General features: G+C 44.0%; 1 protein-coding gene across 1 annotated transcript in view; it reads right to left on the reverse strand.

The window, feature by feature from the left end:
- Positions 1-9,894: 9,894 nt before the first annotated feature.
- Positions 9,895-22,467, reverse strand: part of MED14 (mediator complex subunit 14) — a 34,914-nt gene continuing 22,341 nt past the window's right edge. Inside the window, exons 20-31 of the mRNA XM_030234427.2 lie at positions 21,932-22,084; positions 21,475-21,744; positions 20,122-20,277; positions 19,477-19,588; positions 18,729-18,860; positions 17,512-17,694; positions 16,603-16,838; positions 15,710-15,889; positions 15,404-15,511; positions 14,823-14,948; positions 14,019-14,208; positions 9,895-10,488 (exon numbers count right to left, since the gene is read on the reverse strand). Of these exons, the coding sequence (XP_030090287.2) occupies positions 10,415-10,488; positions 14,019-14,208; positions 14,823-14,948; positions 15,404-15,511; positions 15,710-15,889; positions 16,603-16,838; positions 17,512-17,694; positions 18,729-18,860; positions 19,477-19,588; positions 20,122-20,277; positions 21,475-21,744; positions 21,932-22,084 (1,920 nt within the window). The 3' untranslated portion in view covers positions 9,895-10,414. The remainder of the gene's footprint in view (positions 10,489-14,018; positions 14,209-14,822; positions 14,949-15,403; positions 15,512-15,709; positions 15,890-16,602; positions 16,839-17,511; positions 17,695-18,728; positions 18,861-19,476; positions 19,589-20,121; positions 20,278-21,474; positions 21,745-21,931; positions 22,085-22,467) is intronic.

Genomic DNA, 22,467 nt, shown 5'->3' on the forward strand with positions numbered 1-22,467 from the left:
ATGGACAAGACTATTCTGATGGAATTAACTATTCCTACATAGGACATTATTCCTCATGACATCCCTCACTCAGGAGGAGGACACAAGAATGAATTCTCCAGGGCTGACCTGTTCCTGCACAGTCAGGTGATCTTCATTTCATCAGCTGTAAGCTGCCCTCTGCCACTCCCTGAACTAGGCTGCGCCTGCATTGGCAACATGGGACACCCTGGCAAATATCTGGGATGGGATGGGATGGGATGGGATGGGATGGGATGGAGGAGGTTACTTTTATTTATTTATTTGAATGCCTGTACAATTCAGATGGGGAGGAAAATTTGGAAAAGCAAAGAGAATCAGAGTAAGACTTTGATCTCTTTAGTTAAAAATGAAGGTATGGAAAGCACTGCAGAACAATGATGCAGGAAGGATATTCTGGCTCCCTCTGAGTTGCAGGAAGGATGTGCCAGCACCAGGGCTGGGAGAGAGGCCACAGGGAAGGAGGGAAGAAGCAGCCAGGGGCTGTCCCTCTCCAGACCTCTGCAGGACACTCTGCACTCTGGGCACCCTGCTGCTCTTTTCCCTCTGCTCCCTCCACTCCTTACCTTTAACATCAGTCTTCAAAAGAGCTGAGGCTCTTTTGTGTGGATTTTGTTGTTGTTCTTTGTGCCAAAGAAAGAAGCAAGATGCTTCTAAAATCACAACTTAAGAATAGCTGCCTGATTCTGCTCCTAACTCTGCCCAAAGGGACTGAAACAAGATGGGAAAAGGGCAGGTTTTTTCTTACAATTCTTACAAATATCACCTCATCCTCACAGCTTTCTCCGGCTGACTTCATCTCTGTAGTGCACCACAGAGCTCAGAGCAGTGAGGATCTCCACGAGCCTCCCTCCCTGGGGATTTGGGGAGGCCTTGGGAGTTTAGGCAAAAGCCTGTAATTAAGACACAGCCTGCCGAGTTTATAACAGCATTTTACAGCACATTTGCCTGTAATGGATCTGGGTTTGGAGACACAGGAGTGCCAGTCCTACATTGCTTATGGAGTGCAAAGCAGAGCCATTTGCCTTATTTTTGTTTTTACAGCTGTATGAACCATGGCACCTTCTGCACTGCACACAGTGGATCTCATGTCTCCCTCCCAAATTCCTTTGGCCATGAGGAAGAAGAAACTCTCATTTCTGAGGAACACTGCACCTCGCTGAGGTCTCCAATCCCCCAGGGAGAAGAGAAGAGCTGCAGCAGTGCCCCTGCAGGGCCATGACTGTACTGAGCTCAGCTCTGGCACTGCTGCCCACAAACACCCTGCACAGTGTGGGGCTGTACACTGTGGTGTGCTGTGAAAGGAAAGAGGGCTCTTGGGAAATACTCTGGTCAGGGTCACCTCTGTGACTTTCTGCTGATATCTGTAGTCCCAAAAGTTCAAAGGATGGAGGAAAGCTGCTGTGCTCCACCAAACTGGCCCAAAAACTTTAATCTGCCCACAAGCCAAGCAAATCTGCACAACAAAACCCATATGGCTGATGGCTCACCTTGGACCTGCAGTCACTACCCGCCATGAATGCCACTGGAGTTTGAAATTAAATTAAACAACCTGGAATAATCCTCTTCCACGATGCCCAGGATGTGCTTTTTGCATGCTGCAAACAACAGTGTGTTTGAATAAAAGGTTGATTCCTTCAACATTATCCCTGAAAATCTTCAGAAATCTTTCCCTGTTTGAGCAGCTGACTCTTGGGTAAGAGCTGCACATGGATGGTACCACGCTGTGCCAAGCTGTGCAGCGAGCAAGAGGCAGGAGGTGTGTAGGCAAACTCTGGGTTTTTTTAAGGCACCCATCTGCAACAAAACAAAGCAGAAAAACAAATGCAAAAGTGTGTCAAGAAAAGCAACTTACAAACCTTACAAACAGCTACCAAGTGTGTTTGCAAATCTAAAATGAATTGAAGTTGACTGTGACCAACTATGGATGGATCTGGGCACCAAGAGCATAGAAAAGAATTAATTTATTTCTAAAGATTGCCCTGGTCCCTGTCTGTGAGATACCATGAAAGGAAAGGTGCTACCCAGCTCAACATTTGCTCCCAAGGTAAATTCCAGCCCACAGAAATCATAAGGAACTTATTGTTTCCAAGCACCCAGACCTACCTGAATGTGCACACCAGGCCTGTACATTCATCATGGAGCTTTGTGAAAGGGTGAGACTGTGCCTACACTGCAAAGTGAGAGGGGCAGAGCCCAGTGTGGGCCCCTGGGGCAAACATCCCTGACTGACTCACACCCAAACACTTCCACACCCACCCTGAGCCAATTCAGCTTGCAGAGATCTCACTGGAGCAGTCCCACACTGAGCCAGGGATCTTGCTGTCCTGCAGCTTCTGCACAGCAAGCCCTAGTCCCCTACCTGGCCCACTTTATCTAGCAGAGGAAAACACACCCAAACAGAGACCACCCTTTGGAGACCACTGCAGGGGCCAAGAGTTGCCTGGCAAAAGCCAAGGTCTGAGTTTGGGTTCCCAGCTGACTCCTGCCTGGCTGCTGGAGCTCTGTGATGGTGGAGAACACAAGGGCTGTTTCTCCACAGCAGCAGCTGCTGGGAGAGTCAGTGAGCAGCTTCTGGTGTGGTGCCCTGGCACCTTAATCGAGAGCTGAACTGGAAAACTTGAACTCTGAGTGCAAAGCAGATGGAAAGGGTAGAGCTGGGTTCAAACATGGGTTAGGTCTCAGCTTGGAGCTGGTAGCTCTCCTCTGGGCACTGAGGTGACAGCCAAGCAAGACTGAGCTAGGCTTAACCAGATGCTTCAGTGTGGGGGGAGGATGTCTCAGTAGTATTTGGAGTTACACTTCAGTTCTCACAGAGTACTGTTGTCAAAATAGCTATTTTCACATAGCTAAATCCCTAGATATCAGTCAGCTTTACAAGCTGTCCAAGGAGTTAAAGCATACATCCATTTTCCCTTTTTTTTCTTCAAGATCATTGATGGCACATGTACACAAACACCTCTTTTCTTTGCCTTGTCCTTGTCCTCCTTTTGATGGGAGGACAGAGCACAGATGTAAGTAAACAAGATGTATCTGCCCTGCTAGCTGATGTTTACACAGATCAGCAAGTCAGAGCGTTATTCCACAGCACCAGTGGGATAATCCCAGTGGGATAATCCCAGTGTCAGTTTGTGGAGTAGCTTCTGTGGGGGCAGATGCATGGTGAACAACGTGGGTGTGGAAACCATGACAAGTTCCGACATCTCAGCACTTCACAAGCAGAGGCCTCGTAGGTACAGGAGGGAGAGGGAATGGCTGGAGGCAGCGCTGCAAAAAGGGACTGGGAGGAGTCAGTGCAGCTCCAGCAGCCACGAGTGCAGAGCCCATCCCGGGGTGCTTCAGCCATGGCACAGTGAGGTGCCAGCAGTGATTATCCCTCTGTACTCTGTGCTGGGCCCGTCTGTTTAACAAGGATGTTGAAATCCTTTAATATGTCCAGAGGAGGGCAAGAAAGCTGATAGTAAAGGCTGGAAGGAATGTCCTGTGAGGAGTAGTTGAGGACTATGGGCATGTCTCCTTTGGAGAAGAGGAGGCAGAGAGGCGGCCTCATTCCTCCCTGCAGCTTCCTGAGTAGGGGAAATGGAGAGAGAGGTGTTGAGCTCTTCTCCCTGGGATCCAGGGACAAGGTGCATGGGAATGGTTCAAATCCACACTGTCAGGAGACATTTAGACTAGATATCAGGAAGCATTTCTTTACTGAGATGATGGTCAAATGCTGGGACAGGCTTCCTGCAGAGGTGGCTGATGCCCCAAGCCTGCCAATGTTTAAGAGGCATTTGGATTATGCCCTTAACAACATGATTTAAATTTTGGTAAGCCACAAACTGGTCAGGCAGTTGAACTAAAAGATCCTTGTAGGTCCTCTCCAACTGAAATAGTCCCTTCCTATCCTATCCTATCCTATCCTATCCTATCCGATCCTATCCTATCCTATCCTATCCTATCCTATCCTATCCTATCCTATCCTATCCTATCCTATCCGATCCTATCCTATCCTATCCTATCCGATCCTATCCTATCCTATCCTATCCTATCCTATCCTATCCTATCCTATCCTATCCTATCCTATCCTATCCTATCCTATCCTTCCTCTGTAACCTCTAGCAGCAAGGTGGGAGCTTACATGCAGAGCAGCACCAGAGGCAGCACCACAGCTCCCAGACCTGTGTCAGGCTGGCTCTGTCCCTGCTTTTTGGGATCGACATGACAGAGATCTGTGCTGAAAGCACGGCAAGGCCCAGCCTGGCCTGCAGGCCCCCAGCCGCCCTCTCCCTCCTTCTGCTGCAAAATCAGCTCTAAAGGACAGGAGTGCTTTTCTCTGTCTCTTTTAAATGCTGTTTTGCCAGCTTGCCAGCTGCTTTCAACAGCATACTCGTCAGGGAGGAAGCCTCAAAAACAAAGGTGCAGGAAGGATCGTGGTGCTGCCGAGGCAGGGCCGCAGCACCAGAGCGCCCTGGGCAGGCTGCAGGGGCCGGGGGTCCCGGGGGGGGCTGCAGGTGAGACATGGGGCCTTGCCCACACACACCAGGTCATCACAATGTGGAGGTCTGAGCGCTTCAGGGCCACGGGCAGGTTTCCTGAGGGTGGGTAGGATTCCTCGTCTGTTTCTAATCAGCTGCAGTGACCCTGAGGGCAGTTGGACACCCATGAGGGAGGCACATCCCCAGATGGGGCACAGGAGAGGGAGAGGACCCCTTCTTGCCTGAACCCCCTGAGCCCGGGGAGCTGCTTGCCCTAAGGCAGGGACGTCAGCAACCTCCTTCCCACCCTGGAGCATTCACACCCCTATTTTTGTGATTTCTGACGAGCTCCCCCTTCAGCCGCTGCCCTCCAAGAGTGCAGGTGCGGGTGACACTGCCGGCGCTCCGACAGCCTCAGGCAGCCCTTCCGCAGGCCCGTGAGGAGGTGGGGCACGGCCGGAGGAGGAAAACCACTCCGTGGCAAGGCTGAGCACGACGCTTTCCCCGCTGAGGGAGCCCCGTCCCGCCTAGCAGGGACACGTTTTCCCGCAGCACTGGCTGTGAGCCGAGCTCTCCAGCAGCCTTGCTCCAGGGGCTGTGCCTCCAGCGCTCCGGAGACCTCTCCGAGCTCCTGTTTTAGGGCAGGGATTGAAGCTGGCCTGGCTAAAGCTGCCGCATCCGTGCTGCACAGCACAGCCTCACCCAGCCCTTCCCTCTCAGCATCCCTTATCTCCCGGAGCAGCGGCCGCACGCTTCCTGCCAGAGCCTCCACGAGGGTCATTTCCCAAAGAATTGATTCCTGCTCTGGAGGAACGTGAGGAGCTGGGAGTACGCGGGAGAGCGGCACGCAGTGAGGGGGCAGCTCTGCACCTGCTCCCGGAGCCAAAGTTCAGCCTTAAAAACATTCCCCTAAATAATGATCCACCCGCTGAGCAGCAAACCCCCGGCGGCTGCTGGAGTACCTCCGGAAAAGCGTCGCATATTTGAAGTCAGCATGATTTAATTTAAATGTGAAAGTCTCAATTACATCGCTATTATGGGGTTACGCAGAGTCACAGCTCGGTAATTATAACCTCGATGCTACATATGGTTAATACATTTCAATTACACGTTAATTTATTGAAATACATTCTTACCTTAAAAACCTCTGAAATTCTGCGGTAGATGGAAAATTTGGGCCAGGGGAACAACTATAACTGCTTGAGCTGAAATGGCCAGTGTAGCACAAGTTATGAAGTCACACCTTTGATGAACTAATCAAAGATCTGATTAAAATGACCCAAATATTCTCCTAGTAGCCTATTTTTCATACAGAAGATTTTGCTTTGAAATGCCTGTGAACCACAGTAACTTCCAACTACAGATGAAACTGAGCACATGCCTAAAGACAAACTGCAGCTCGTAAAGAAAAACAGCTTCTGGTTTTATGGAGCTTTGTTTTGTCTCAGCAGTTTATCATCGGAGCTTGTTTCCCTGCAGCCTTTGTAAACTCAGTTTAAAAAAAACATCTGCAGACTCAAAGGCAACCTGTGGAACATTCAAACGTGGAAAGATAACAAAGAATTAAAACTTAGTTTCTAACCAAAACCCCACATCACCTCACCTTGATTCTGCTCCTTGTCTGAGTATTTGCAGGGCTCAAAAAAGTCTCTTCCCTATTTTCTATCTAGAGGAAACCTTTAACAGGATCAGTATTTGTTATCTGGAAAGCCACAAAATCTATGGCTGCCATTGGGAATGTCTTTCTGGACACATAAAAGGTGTTTCCATCTGACACTGGCTAACATTTCTAAGCCGGAAGTGTGGATTAGCTCAGAACAACTACTTTTCCTCTCTGTAATTCAATCATTCAATAACTCATCCTTGTCCCACAGGTGGATTGATCGGGAACTTAGAAACCTCTGGAAATACTGAAGGATGTGGAGTCACTGCAGCACTTTCAGTGAAATAAATGGACAAAGAAATCCACCATAAGGAAGAAATCTACAAATAGTCCCAATGCAGCAGGTGGTCACATCATCTGGCTGCCAGAAAAAGGGACTGAACACACTGAAAATGAAACTTAAAACTGAAATTGTAAATACACATGGAAAAACAAAATTTAAAACTGCAATTGTAAATACAGTCATTGCTTTGAAAGGAACAAGTATCTCTGGTGAGTGGGAAATGCTTCCTTTTAGTAGTAGCATTTACCTTAAGAATTTCATTTTTTAGGAGAAATGTTTAAAATGTGGTGTATGTTACGAGTGCTGTGTATAATATAAAACAAAATTCAACCTTCCCATCATCTGGGATTTGGAGTGTTGTTGTATTGCAATGTTATGCCCACAAGTCGGTGATGACTTGAGAAATCCCCAGACCCAGCATTGGGAAGCTGATGTTGAGTTTGTGGAGGCGTCGCCCCAGGTCGCCAAACTGGCTGCAGTCGTGAGAGCCTTTGAGAAGTTCTCAGAGCCAATTGATTTGGTTACCGATTCAGCCTACATGGCAGGAGTAGTGTCCAGGGCGGAGCAGGCAGGTCTCAAAGACATTGAGAATGAGCATCTCTTCAGGTTGCTCTCAAAACTAATTTATTTAGGTTTCCAGCGGGAGCACCCTTTCTATGTGATGCACGGAAGGTCACACACCGATTTGCCAGGTGAGATCGCAGAAGGCAATCGCAAAGCAGATTCCCTTGCTGCTCCAGCAGAAATGGCACGCCTTCCAGACATCTTTCAACAGGCAAAGCTAAGTCACCAGCAGTACCATCAAAATATTCCAGGTCTAATCCATCAGTTCCAGCTAACACGAAGTAAGGCTCGAGCCATTGTGGCCACCTGTCCCAACTGCCAGCTTCAGGCAATTCCATCACTGGGTGTTGGGGTTAACCCCTGAGGCCTTGGGAGCTGTGAAGTGTGGCAGACGGACATCACACACATTCCCAGTTTTGGTCGCATGAAATATGTGCATGTCAGCATAGATACATACTCGGGTGTGGTTCATGCCTCTGCCCACGCAGGCGAAAGGGCTGCGCATGCTAAACAACACTTGGTGCAAGCCTTTTCAGTATTGGGGATCCCTAGGGAGATTAAGACTGACAATGGCCCAGCGTATGCCTCCAAGGAGTTCCTAGAGCTTGTCCAGCAGTGGGGAGTGGAGCATAAGACAGGCATTCCCCGCTTCCCCACAGGTCAAGCTGTGATCGAGCGTGCCCACCATACACTCAAACAAGTCCTGGCTAGGCAGGGCAGTTCTGCAGTGTGGATGACACCACAACAAAAGCTCTGCAAAGCCCTGTTTACCATCAGTTTTTGGAATTGTTCTTTTGAAAACATGAATCCTCCAGTAATACAGCATTTCCATAATAACAATTGGTTAAAGTTGTCACAGTGTCCACCAGTTCTCATTAAGGACCCAGGAACTTGGGAAACCAAGAGTCCTTATGAGCTCGTCACCTGGGGGCGTGGTTATGTGTGGGAATCCACCCCCTCAGGCCTTAGATGGATACCCCAACAGTGGGTAAAACCTTTAGTCCCCATAAGTCCAGCTCCAGCAGATGGGGATGAGAAGCAAGTAACTGTCGCCTCCAAGAGAAGATGCCATCGGAAAGAGGAGGAAGAACCTTCCTGAAAGAGTTATATGCATTCCAGCAGACCCATGAACTTGAATATGTTTTTATTTATTTTTATTATTTTTTTTAACAGAAAAGGGGGAGGTGCTGTATTGCAATGTTATGTCACATGGATTATTCCCTTCTCCCATCACATGGTTTCTCCCTCATCCACCTCTCTGCCCTGTACCCCTGGTGTCTGCCCCCCTGGCTACCCCTCCCCTCACCCCTCCTCAATGGTATCCCATTGCCTATGGTTCTCTTCCCGCACCCCCATTCCCTCGGGTATCAAAGTCCCGTGCAATAAGGGAATGGCCTCTTTTCTACCGGGGAGGTTGCCAAGTGTCCCTTCCCAAGCCAATAAACAGGACACTCATCCCCACGTGGAGAAGAGCGTTTCTCACCTTTTGCTTTTGTCCATGTAAGACCGTGTGGGCCAGGGTCCATAGCTGGCTGGAGTGGACTCAAACAACAGCCTGAGAGAGATAGTTTTACACAGTGTCAGTCCCTAACCATCTGTCAGTAGTTACATGTTTTGTTTTCTCTGCCCTGTGGGGAGGCCTCTCCCCTCCCTTTTATTTCCAAGTGCTGAAGCTCTGCTGCCACCACACCTGACATCCCCTGCCCCTTCCCACAGGGCAGCAGGTACTGCTCACGTGTCAGGAAGCTGATTTTGGGCATGGGAATGCTCCCACCTCAAAACAAGACCAGTGACCAGAACAACAGCCAGTGTTTTTCAGACATCCTTGTGACACCTCTCAATTTTAAAACATTAGTTTAGCTGTAAAAAGGCAGAAATATGGGCTCTTTCCAACTGAGCAGCAGCAGCATTTAAAAACGGCAGGTTTTCACTCCAGGGGATGGGTTCTGTCTTTCAGAAGCAGAAGCTATATAACCATCTGTTAGATACACACGGGTGACACAGAACCCACTCTCACACCACAGGTCCAGGGCTGAAATCTGTGGTGGGCACCAACTAAAAGGTGATTTCTAGCAGCAAGAGGTTCAGAGAAAGAAGCACTGTGACAGTTGTAGGGGCAATGGGTAGCCTTGAAGACAGTAAGGCAGGCTGGAATACATTCACTTAAAGATATTTAAAAACTAGTTTAAAGCATCCTTCAGCTGAGCAGGGAGCTGCCAGAGCTCTGCAAAGGCAGGGAGGCAGCACAAGTGAAAGTCACTGTTGTAGGAAGTCACAAAATCACCTCCATAAAAATTTGAGAATACTGATCCAGGAGGACAAACAGTTAATTGACAGAGTAACTCCTAAGGACAGACATTTCATTCAATTACAAGAACCTTCAGTCATTAATGACAAAGTTATCTACAAACATCCAATTCAGGAAGTTAAGTGTGAGGTTGTTTCTTTTTTGGATCAGCCTCTCCAATTTTGTGGTAGCAGGTCCAGCTTCTACCTTACCTCCCTCTACAATAAGACAAGAGTCTGTTATTACAAAGATTACAAAGAACATGATAAAACGTTCTTTCTTCCACTAAGCTTTGCTTTTGGGACAGAAGAGATGTAGTTCCTGGTATAAGAAATAAAGCACCATTTTAAATAGTTACTCGTTATTTTTACATCCAGGAAAATGAACAAACTCTGTTCTACTCTGATTAGGAACAAATGGAACCCAGAGGATAAATAAAGATTTGTTTGGATTTTTAAGTTAGAAGTGTGTGTGAGTGTGTGTGTGTGTGTGTGTGTGTGTGTGTGTGTGTGTGTGTACCAAGATCACATACAGAGATAGTGCAGGAAGTGTGAACATAAGAAATCTGATCAGTGGCTACAGGGCAGAGGAATAAAGTTTAAGATGATACAACATTCAGTTTAAGATTTTTTAATCCAGTTTATTAAATATTGCTTTTTGGGGACATGTTTACAACAAGCCCAAATAAATTGTTTAAGGATTCAAAGCAGTCATATTAAAATACAGCTTCAATATAAAGTTTGTCACAGTTTTACAGTATTCAAAAATGACAGACCTGCCTTAAAAAAAGACTATTACACCAAAACATAAGAAAAACAGAAAAACAAACAAGTTTGGCATTTTCATAATCTTTATAGTATAAAACAGATTATTAAATCTATTACCAGCAAGCTGATACTTCAATCTATTACCTAGTCTGAAGTGTCTCCCATTAAAACACACTATACAACAGCACTATACAAAAGTTGTGGTGATACTCATGTGATGAAAGTGCATCCCTGAAAGTTTGCCAGTTTATAGTTAGCTCTTAGAAAAAAAGGTAAAATTAAAACGTCCTCTTTTAACTGAAGGCTTTATTTTATTTTTTTTTTAATTTTTTTTGCTGTTTTGTCTCACTTTCAGCCTTCTTTTAAAAGTGTCTAGGGACGCCCCCCAGGGGGCAGCGTAAGATTAACCATCAAATCACGAACGGCTGCAAATATTGTGCATTCACCTGGAACAGGGAAAAGAGACAGGTTAGCACCGCGCCCCGGACAGCCCCTCCTCACTCTGGAGCAGGGAAAAGAGACAGGTTAGCCCCACACCCACAGCCCTTCCTCGCTGAGCCCCCTGAGCCTCCAGGGCAATGCCGAGGGTGCAGAGGCTGCCACTCCCAAACCCCAGCCACCTCCAGGGACTCAGGGTTTGTGGGAGTTACCAGCTGAAGGAGCTCCAGCTTTCCCAGCAGGACTGCTCGTGTTGCTGATGGAATTGCAAGTAGCTCTTAACTTTTAATTGCTTTTGAATGTCAGATTGAATCTATGCCAGAATTGATTGCACATGGACTGTGGTCCGATTTTTTTCTGTATGTTATTAATTAAGAGCACCTCATCTTACGAAAAAAATAACCCAACTTTTTCAAGTTTTATTTCTATTGATTACAAGCAGAAACGAAACATTTTGAAAGACTCAAGTCTAAAACAGCTGGAAGATGTTTTCTGTCCTAAACTTAGTCTTGGAAACATTTCTAATTCCAAGACTGGGCAACAGCCAGGAATCTGTTTCTTTCAACCAAATTGCTCTGGCTCCACCCTTGACATCCAAACTGCAAAATAAAATACAGAGCAGGTGGACTTCTGTTTCAAACAGCTGAGATTCAATACTGAGAGGAAAAAACAGCCACAGCTACCCCAAGTTTTAAATAGCACTTGTTGACAAAAACACACATGTTCTGAATAGCTTAAAGAAGTTAAAACCAACAGAAGTGAAAGGGTTAAAGAACAACAACAAAAGATGAAGCAACAGGCAGCTGTGATTTTCATCTACTACTTCCTGCTAAGAGAATACAATTAGTAGCCACTGTTGTACCCTAGTCACTGTGGGCTGAATTTTCCCTGCATATTTCAAGAACTATCAATTAGAAGACAATGAATTTTGCTGCTGAAGGAGCAACAGTGTGAGCAGAGAGATAAGAGCAGAGCCTGTTGGGATGCATTAATCTTAACTGCCAGACTAGGGATTCCCAAGATTATTTTGGGCAAGTCATTATCATATCAAAGCTACAAATCTGGGCTAAATACCATCCACTGCATCACTGAAAACCAGACACTGAAAAATGTTTAGTCGTGAAGTGCTTTAAGAACCATCACGAGTCCCCTGATCTCCTCTCTAAGGGTCACCTCCAGCATCCACAGGGACTTCAATTTCCTTACCAGACTGATGTCCACTACCTACTGTAGGTTTTGGACTTACAGCTCAAGTTTAAACTTATTATTGCAGGGCATTGATTTCCTCTCAGTTCATACAAGTATTTCCCCAAAGTATTTTCTCCCACGGAGGCATAGGTAAAGTGGTCTTAGACAACATGTACTCACAATGAGTCAAAACTTTACTGTTAAACACAGCAGAATGTGTTTGCCCACAGATCTGAAAAGAAAACTCTTTCAAAAGAACTTACTTTTCAGGCACTACCATTTTATTAAGAGGAAAATTAAGCTGAATACAAAATACTTTCTCACAAAGAGAGAAAGGTAAAAAAGATACAGCCAGAACAAGGCAACACTGATTCCAGGTTACAATGACAGTGCCAGTAACATCAGCTGTGCACGATGGGAGGCCCTGCTCCTTCCTGACCCAAATAGTGAAAAATTCCCTTAACCAAGCAGATTGCAGTTAGTGCAGCAGAGAGCTAACAGGTAGGAAAGTCAGGAAAATCCTGGGTACAGCACAGGAGCAGCACAAGAGAAAGGAGCATCAGACGACAAAGGACACACATCTGGGATCTCCCATGTCCTGCTGTTTTAAGAGAAGTCTCCCAGCTATCTACCTTCATCTGTTGGCTCTCCTATCACCTTTCAATGGTCAAGAAAAGAAGGTATTCTTGTTCTCTTTGATCAGCTATAATAATGTATGTTTTGACAACAGGAGCAGAGGAAATTGCATTTCAAGTGTCCTCAGGGAAGATCCTACTTTTGCTGGGTGATGGTGGAAATAAATAAAATCATACAAACTCATTCTTTCTTTTGGAAATTAGAGGAAGGACTACTAGAAATTTCTTCTGCTCAGCCAGCTACATTTTCCTTTGCCTGGGCAAGGTTCTGCTTGTGGCTCCAATGCTTTTCCTATGCTTTTTTTTCCACATCTATACTTTGCTCCCTGTACTGGATTCCAAAACTGCTTCAAAACTTGCACGACAAACAAAAATTGTCCATTTTGATCTATCTAGTGATCATTAGAAAACATCTCACCATGCATGTCCAGAGCAGCTTTGACAGTTACTTGCTCGCCCTGTGCTATTTTGTGGAGGGTTTACTTTAAAGCACAACTCAGGGCAATAACAAACAGCAAAGCAAGAACCTACCCTTCCCCACACCAGAGGAACTCTGTGGGGAAGCACCTTCCAAAAACAACACCTGAAGTTTAGTTAATGCATTTTGAAATAAAAGTGCTATACAAACAACAGCTCTTTTCCACATACAGAACTCCTACAGGGAAATCCACATGCCCTCAAGGCTATTTTCTCTCCTATTTACCTACACTATTACAACATCTTAAACAGAAAGTGCATATTAATTTAAATCCCATCACAAGTTTCAGAAATGTATGCATATCCACACCAATTTAAGGTAAACATTGCTCATGTTCTACCAACTGAAATAATACATCAAGCATAGTTAAAATTACTGCATAACAATGAGATGAATAATTACACAAAAGAGAAGTAAGAGTCAACCTCTGGATTCACAACTTCAATCTATTCACTGGGTTACTGGAAAAAGTATGTTCTTCATCAGGACTGAAAGTTATTGTTCTTATGAGCCATCTGTGTACTAGGACCCCAAACCACTGCTACAGACAACATGCTGCCCAAAGAACTTGCTACTGTTCTTCCATGTTTTAGATAAGGAAAGAAAAATAAAAGGTATGACAAACAAGAGGGAAAGCAAAGCACCATGCTGCTCACAGTGTACTACCTACAGGCCAATGAACACTCAGAACAACCTAGCTCAAACACTTCACAGCACGTCTGGTGGACAGAACTGTATGCACCTCTGCTAGTGGACACACTGACAAAGAAGTATACAACCACTGCAATTACTTTTAAATCATTCACAGCATGTGGACAAGTTCTGGTAACTATTTTAACATCCCTTTATATTCTACTGTTAAGCTGAGTAACTTCATAATTAATCATGAAAACTGACACTTGGCCATAGCATATTTCTTGTGACTCATTCTAGGCCCATTTGTCAAAAAGTGTGACTCTTACTGAGCAGCAGGAGTTGGGCCAACAAGAGGCGGGTGCATTCTATCACTTGGGCAGAACAGCAAAACCCAGCCTGAATCATCAGTGCAACTTTCTGCTGTGTTGCCAGTACTTCCTATTAAGTTATGTATTGCCTGTCACATCAGGAGTTTGTAATCACTAAAGAAGTAAGACAGAAACCAAGAAGAATTCAGACTTAAGAAAAATTTAGTTTTACACTGGAGATTTGTCACAGATGTCTGGGTGAAGAGAATATATCTACTGGACATGTACAGTACCTGGTCGTGGTGAATTCAGTTCAGCAAACCTCTTTAGAATATTGCTAACCATCATTGGAGCAGCAACAGAAGAGTTCTGCTGCCTGGGAATGTCAGCCTGTTGCGTTGTACCCGAAGCCATATCATAAATAATTGGGACAATAATACTAACAGCTTCCTGTGGGACTGTTGTTTTCTGTGTTAGCTGAAGCTGTGGGGAAATAAACCAAAAGGTGTGGTAAATTGAGTGACCATGTAATTCAGTGCAACCTCTGATACAGTTAAACACTCCAGGCCTACAGACAGCATGTACTCCCACTCCCCTGTTTTCAGACATCAATTCTGTATCAGAGAAATTATCAGTAAGGTGGAGACTATTGTCTTCTCAAAAGCACCCCACAGTGAGCATTGCCTCGGGCACAACACTAATGCAGATTTGTTCTGAACATCTCATCTCTCTCTCCTCTCCTAGCTCCACTAAATGTGCTCTTCACCAATCTAGGTGGTTCGTGCCTCAAAGAACAACTAAACACCCTCAAGGGGAGCACTTGAAAATGCAGCCCAGAGGGAGCTGAACTTTATATACTGTCAACATCTCTCCAAGAACACAAAACATGAGGAGGTGCTGTGCTTTAGTAGGAAGGAGAGTAGGAATACGAACCGAACTCATTACAAAAGAGACCGAAGCAAATCAAGGATTCCAAACAGCACAACACTTTTAGCTATTACAGCTGTCAGATACAGTGGGTTTATGTTTTGCTACAAACTCGTGATGATCTCAGAGACATGCAGGGCTAGAATTTTAAAACAGATAGCTCTACTTACAAAAAACAACATTTTGGATTTCAGCACAACAGCAGGTGTTCCTGGAGGCGCAATTGGTGGAGCGCTGGGAGGGATTGTTAAACAAAACTGCACGTTCCATTTCAGCTGACTTGCCTGATCAGGGAACTGTTCAGAGAGAGCAGCACAGAGAAAGAACAGCAAAGTTCTCATGTCAGTGACAAACACAGCTATGAAACAAGGAAGCACCACAAAGTACAATGTGCCTCTTTTGGTAAACCTGCAGATGTTGTCAGGTTGAGAGAAATCAGAGTAACTCTGAAAGAACTGAGCACAGTAACACAATCAGAGAGATTCAGGTCAGTCTATGCACGTGCCTGTTGTAACATGCCTGCAGTTCCTTAGAATCATCAGTTTAAAGGAAATGTAATTTCCTTTAAAAGGAAATTTTGAGCATTTCCAGGAAAGCTAGTAACAAAATGAAAACTTCTCCAATAACATTAAATAACTTATGCATATATTTAGAGTAATTCGTGTGTTTGCAGATAAAGATACATCAGCTTTTTTTCAAAAATATAACAACCAAAGCTGGATGAAGTAAATAAATAGAACAGTTGACTTACCAGCTCCAATTTCATGATGTGTACACAGTCCCTGAGGATGTGCGTGGGAGCCCCTAGTAACTTGGTGAAGGCTATCAGGGTGTTTGCTTTAAAAGGTGGTCCTGCAACCTAAAGAAAGACACTGTTTAGTAGTGCCTATTTAGATAATAAATATATCATTTAATAAGCAACCAGCATGCACAGCTGTCAGCTTTATAGTTTGCAGCTCTTACACATGCCAGTGAAAGTCAGCAGGACCACTCAAAACAACACCTGAGATTAAAAGCAAAGCACAAAAACATCAACATGCTTGATTTCAGTACATACCCTTGTTTCAAAGAACTTCTCCAAAACCTGTAACTCCTCTGATTTCCATTGTCCTGTATTTTCAGGTGTTACTTTCAGCTGCAAGGTCTGGTTGGTTTTGGGATTGAGAGCAACCCTGCATTTCAGTGCCTCTGTCTTAAACATAATGACACCTGGTTCATTGGAGTTTATTAACTGTAGCTGCATAAAAAGGAGAGTCACAGTCAATTAGTCATTCATTAAATGGCATGAACTCACAGACAGACAGACACAGACACGCTCTCTCACTCCCTCCCCACAGCGTAGTGATCAACCTCCCTTTCCAGAAAGAAACACATGATATTTTAACACAGGTAACTTTGCCTTGGGAATTAAGCTTGTGCCAGATTTGGCTTCTTTCTCTGTCACTGAATCCATGCCATAGAAGTGAAGAGGCACATTTGTCTGTCCCAAACTCTAAGGTAACGTTCCTGACCGAGCAATTAACATTAACTAGTAACTCACTTCTCTGGCAATCCTGCCAAGGAGTGCTATCCACAGAAACCCTGTGGCTGTTCTAGTAAACTCACAATGGACACGCTAAACCCAAAGAACACACGGCATCTGAAACTTAGATCATATACTTGGTCATAGACTTAGATCTGAAACTTGGTCATAGACTTGGTATTTTAACAAATATCAAATATCACCTGACCAAACTCAATTTGTGTGGAAAAGAAGTGAAACTAAAAGATTTCTCTAAATTTTGACATTTTAGATGGCAAAAATCAGAAGTACAGCACAAGTCTAACAGTTATTACATTTAAGTCTAACTGTTATTAAAAAACAGTTGTTTGAAGCATTTCAGTTTGTGCCTGATTTAAAAGACATGGAGCAGTCACATACCCACAGGTCCATTCAAACTGAAACCATACCGTTTCCTGTTGAATGATCCTCTGAAGATGCCTCCTCATAATCACTGACCCAAGGAATCGCTCAAGAGGGGAGCACAGATAGCTGCCAGCTAGTCCTGGCACAAGCCCAGGGGTAGGAGAGGGCAGGAGCAGAATATTCAAGGCACTGTGGGTGAGGATTGTAGGAATGGATGCAGCCCAAGAGCGCTGAGGTAGTTTCCGAGGTGGAGGCATGCTTGTTGGCATGACTTGGGAACCTGTGGGGACACAAGGACTTGCAGTAAGGGAGGATTTAAGGTGAAACCTTAGATATATGCTCACTTCAATTGTCTCTTCTCATAAATAAGTCCTCTGGGCCAAAGCTCAATCCTTCTTATTTAAGAAATTGCCTGCCTAGTGATAGGCATCAGACAGACAAGGAGTTAGTTTTGACCCTGAACCCATGCAAAGAGTTTCAGTAACATTAAAATCCTCCTCCTTTTTCCTCTTTCTGCAGCATGCCAGCAGACAGCAGGTTTGCACAACAAACTCAATGGGACGTAAAGATGGCTAAATCAGTCGTGCAAGAGCAGCATTACAAATCTATGATGTGAAAAGTTAGTATTTGGGTTGGCAAACGTGCCTATCATTGCTTTCACTCCGAAGACTTTTCTCTTAGTCATGGAATTTAATAGTTTCAGACTGATTTCTGCACTGCAACAAAAGCTATCATCAATCCTGCTGACATTTATGCTGTATGCTTTAGCTCACTTTTCCAATTTGTTATTGAAGATTTGAAGTAGGACAGAATCAAGGCTTAATTTCCTTAGACATTTTACTGCACAAGGACAGTAAGAACTGTTAGACCGACACAAGAACTACCAAAAAGAACACAACCAGAAGTGTTAAACATGAGTGTTTCACAGTTATAACACTGATAAAGAAGCCTACTTGTTCCAGCTCGTGGGGAATGAGAGGCATCAGGGACAGGTGAATGAAGGGAAGGGTTGGCTGGTGACATTCCAGGCATCCGTGCTGCTGGTGATGGACCAGAGACCTGGGGAGATCCCGGCCAATTCCCTGCACGTTGACTGGGTGACATCATGGTGTATGGTGAGCTTGGGTCTATGGTACCTACAGATGTAACAAGACCATTATTATTTCTTTAAAAAGTAAAAGGCTTTCTAATAGAGAAATCTAAAAGAGGCACCTGTGAAGCATGAAAGTGCCTGCAAGCTTTTAGACTACTTTTTACAACCATACAAAACACACGAGCGGGGACAGAGACTGAAAATCAAGATACAGATTTCAAGGGTTTCCAGGTTTATGTTTTAAAAAGTAGAATGTCACGGAAAATAGTCATGTTCAACAAGTAAAAGGTTCTAAACCAAAAGGAGCTCTTGCCTACAGACTTGGACTTCTACTGCTCCTTAGCAAAGGAAGCCTCAGCTAGACAGTTCCTTATTTATTCAGTATTTTACAGTTATTGCTGCAAAGGTATCTCTGCTATACAGACTGATCAGAACCTTAAACCTATTCTGTGGTACATCTCTCTCACTTTGTTCATCTCAACAGTCAAACTGATGTGTGGAAATTAACATCTGAACTGTTCATTTGTTGTGATCTATAGGACAGTTTCCAATGCACTGATTACCCAAAGGATTGTTTTGTCAGCTTTCCAATAAAACCAACCAAATTAATAAAGGAAACAACCAAAGGCATGTTGCTCATATACAGATATGTCAAACCAGCCAGACTTTGACAACATTTTCAAATTGTAAGTATGTGAATTTCTAACCTGTTCCAGTTATTTTTCCAAGAAATGTAAGCAGTGAAAATTCACTAACTAATCTAATGAAAGAAAATGCTCATTAAAAGCTGCAGCCACTGTTCTGCTACAAGACCACATTGAATTTCCCTACATTCGTAGGCAGAAAGGAGTGACTGAGAGTCACTTTTTACTATGTTAGGAATGCCTCAACATGCCATGCAGCTGCTTTTGACTACTGTTAACAATTCACACTCACATATACAAAAACAGCTACTTGAGCCAATTACAAACCATGAATTTTTCTCAATTAACTTAGATCTGCTATGGAAGACTTAATTTTAAGAAACAAATCTGTCCTCCCTGTCACTACATATACACCTGCCAGTAAAGAACTCACCATGTGGGCTGGCAAAGTTAGCTGTTTGTCCCATTGTGATTCCAAGAGAGGAAGGTGAAGGAGTTGGACCAAAGGATGCTGGTGATGGTGCTCTTAAAGCCCCGCTAGGTGAGCTTGCAGCATGCAAATTTCCTGATCAAAGACATCACATCACTTGACATACACATTTCCCATCTTTCTGTTCTAATTTTTTTTATCAACTGCTCCCTCCTTTTTAGGGAGACAGCAAACAAGATTCAAGAGAATTTGGTTTTGCACTCAATGACTTTATTTTGTACATGCATGACTGTTGTATTTTTCAGGTCGATTTACCACACAAAGGAAACCTCCCATGATATCTGGCTTGAAAAATGGCATTTCCCCCCTGCCCAGCCCTTCCTCAAATTTAAATATTTTCAGCTGTTGTTCTACAACAGTTGGGAGCAGAAAGCAGAACTTTGGTAATGAAAAGCTTTTCTGAAAAAGTAGATATTGAAAATTAAGGTTTATGTCTTAGCAAGTTCTAAACAGTAATGATGAAACACCCCAAATATTACACAGCTAAAGATGGCAGTTTTACTTAACAGTTTTTTTTAGCTTCAAAATGTACTTTTAAAAACATGCGTGGCAGGACCCTGCTTTTTCTACCCACAGTGTAAGGTGCATTCTCTTGCCTAATCTGGGGCTAAACACAGCTCAAATAATAGAAGAAACACACAAGCACAAAGACCTATTTTTCTAGGACAGGATCAGCTCCCAGCCATCCTACCTGGTGACTGTGTGTGCATCATGGAAGGGGAGGGTGTCACTGTGTTGTGGTAGGAGGTGGGTGGTGAGGTGAGAGGATATGCTCCTGAGGCTCCTGCCTGTTTTGCAAATGGCTGAAATTGTCAACACAGAACAATTAAACTTTTGATCATTTTGTACCAAAACAAAAGTTAAGTATATGCAGAAGAATACTAATGAGGCTTTGGTCTTACAGGTTCATCCACACAATTGTGGATGATTTTCTATATTATCTTGTTCAGTGCTCTCTGTTTTTTTCAGTTTCTTCTAAAGACATAATGCCTCTGTACCTCTCTCCTTTTATCTGCCACCCTGTAACAGCAAAGCCTCCTGACTCTCCCTCCCATCTTTTATCTTAAACAGTTGTTTTCCCTCCCTCAGTCCTTTGCTTCTAGGCAGCAAGTCTCATGTGACCTTCCAAAGCTGCTGTTCATATGCTATGGGCTGTTTACACTGGAATGAGAAATGCAAAATAAATTAATACATTTTGCCTGGAGGGGAATTCTACAGCAGAGTGGGTTTACAGTCTCCCTTTCCATTTTGTTACTGCTAATCCCTTTAGAACATGAAGTTCTTAGAAATCTACTATTGTGGAAGACAATAAACATTTATTTTGCCTGAAGGGTACCTGTTGTTGTGGCTGCTGTGGTGGCTGCTGGGGTTGGAGCTGTGATATCAAAGAATCCATCATGTCCCCTCCGATAGGAGAGGGTGGGTTATCATCTTCATTTACAGATCGTCTCCGTGCATCCTGGTTGCTGTCAACAAACATGTTCAGGAATGTCTGTGGAAAAAGCAGTGTTGTTAGCAATTTGCTCATTTGCTTCATTACTATACAAATGAAGGCAGTATTTGCTTAGCTTTAAAACTACCTTTATCAGCTACAGCACATAGGAGACAGTCAAGTCTCTGGAACTAAGTACTAGTGGGCAATCATTAATTCCAGTGTAATTAGTCTGCAAAATATATCAATTAATAAACAGACACCTGGCTCTATAACAAGAAATATTTCCAGTAAATTGAAATACCAACATTTTTATTCTCTCCTTAAAGATAAGGAAAAGTCTACACTTGGAAATATCTGTTCCAGAACAACTCCTGAGTATCCAGAACCTACAGGGCTGTTGTATCACACCTACAACTGCTCTGTTTGGTTAAGAACATCTAAGTCACCTGCTCCACAGCATTCCCTTGCACCCAGAGGAACCTGCCAACTTTTTTGAATTAATTCCTCCTCTACTTTCCCACTTCCATTCTCTTCTACCAGTTTACACTAGTATCTACAATATCCTTCTTTCCATTAGCTTTTCATTTGGCATTTGTTAAAGGGGCAGATGTTCAAGATCAGTTAAATGCCATACAAGAAAATCAATATTCAGTTGCAACTGTCAGAAAAAAAAAATAGCAAATTACCCTGTTTCTCAAAGGGTGCCATTTTCCAGTATTTCACTATAACTAGCACTGGTACAGATATTCTGTCAGTGTGCAGATTCCTTTTTAAGGAAGAGTGAACCAGCACTGCATTTAGAAGCAAAGCCACAGGCTCCTGCCACATGCTGATGGGAAGTGTTTTAAGAGAAGTTTCTGTCTAGAGTCATCTGACATGGAGGATTGTCCCACCTGCAACTTATGAGCACTGTACTGCCACACAGAACAGTCTGTGAGGAGCAGTTGCTGCTAATCCTGGAGCACACATCTAGCCTAGGCACAAAGCTTCATCAAGTTTCAACAAAAGGATGCCTGAATACACAGATAAGAAAAAAAAAAAGCCTAGAACTTGATGTTATTTTTTTTAAGGAAATGTTTTAATTCTAACTAATTAACAGATCTACCAATAAATCAAAAACTTCCTTCTACTCTCAGAATTTTGGAAGAACTGCATGTCTCCACAAAGAAAACCTTCAGCAAGCTCTTCACATTCACACTTCCAAGTGAGAAACTCCTTTATTTACAAGCTGCCAGAAAAGCCAGGGGTGCTCACCTTTAGCCCAGGGGCGGGGTAAAAGCCCTCCACGATTTTGCTGTTGTCGAAGAGGCTGTAGGCGCCGTCGCGAATGGCCACCACGCCGCGGCTGCGGCAGTAGATGTCGATGCAGTACATGTTCCTGAAGGCCAGCCTGATGTGCGTGGGGGACTGGGGCAGGATGGAGAAGCACTGGTAGGCAGTGTTGGTGCGCTGGGTCAGCCCCAGCATGGGCACGGTCGGGAGTTTGTTGATGGCATTTAGTGGAGCCTGAGTGTCAAACAAAACCTGGGAGAGTGAGGAGATTGAGAAGTCAGGTAGCTTATCCAAAAGGAAAGGTCAGGGAAAGTGAGGCATATCAGGGAAAATTTGATGCTTCATAAACAATCGTAACACCCTTGAAGAGAACAGTTTAATCTGAATTCAGCTCCCTAGTGTATTGCAATTCTCTTGATAGAAGATTTCAGAACATTACCTGTAACAACTGCATCACGTTTGGCGTCTTATTAAACATCTCCTGGAGCTGGTGCAGAATTGTGTTGTGACAGTTACTGCAACCTGAGTTTGGGCCAACTGTTCCCAGTGAAATATGGAACTTCTGGAGGATGGAGTTCCACTGAATGCTGATCTGCAATGTCACAAACATAAAATGCTCTTGGAAGCCAGAACAAGTAAGTTGTAATAACGAGGTTATAGTAAGAGATTATAACAAGAAAGTTGGTCAGATTTAATTTTTCCCCCCATTTTCTATCAAACCTCAACAGATTCCTAATTCACCTTCCTCAAAAGCTGCTGAGGTTGTGAAGGAAAAAAAAAAAGCACTCTCAGGTTTAACACCTATTTAGCTGCCTGGATTGTTGGCAATCACAGAACTGGGCACTTATATCAGCAACTCAACCAAAAAGCAAAAGAATCTTTTCTGCCAAAGTGAGAGAGAGAAAATTAAACTTGAGAGATTTGTGGTGTGGAAAACTGATTAGTGAGTTGTTGGAGGTGGACTGGTTTTCTTAA

Source organism: Serinus canaria, chromosome 1, assembly GCF_022539315.1.
Source record: "Serinus canaria isolate serCan28SL12 chromosome 1, serCan2020, whole genome shotgun sequence".
Lineage (NCBI taxonomy): Eukaryota > Metazoa > Chordata > Aves > Passeriformes > Fringillidae > Serinus > Serinus canaria.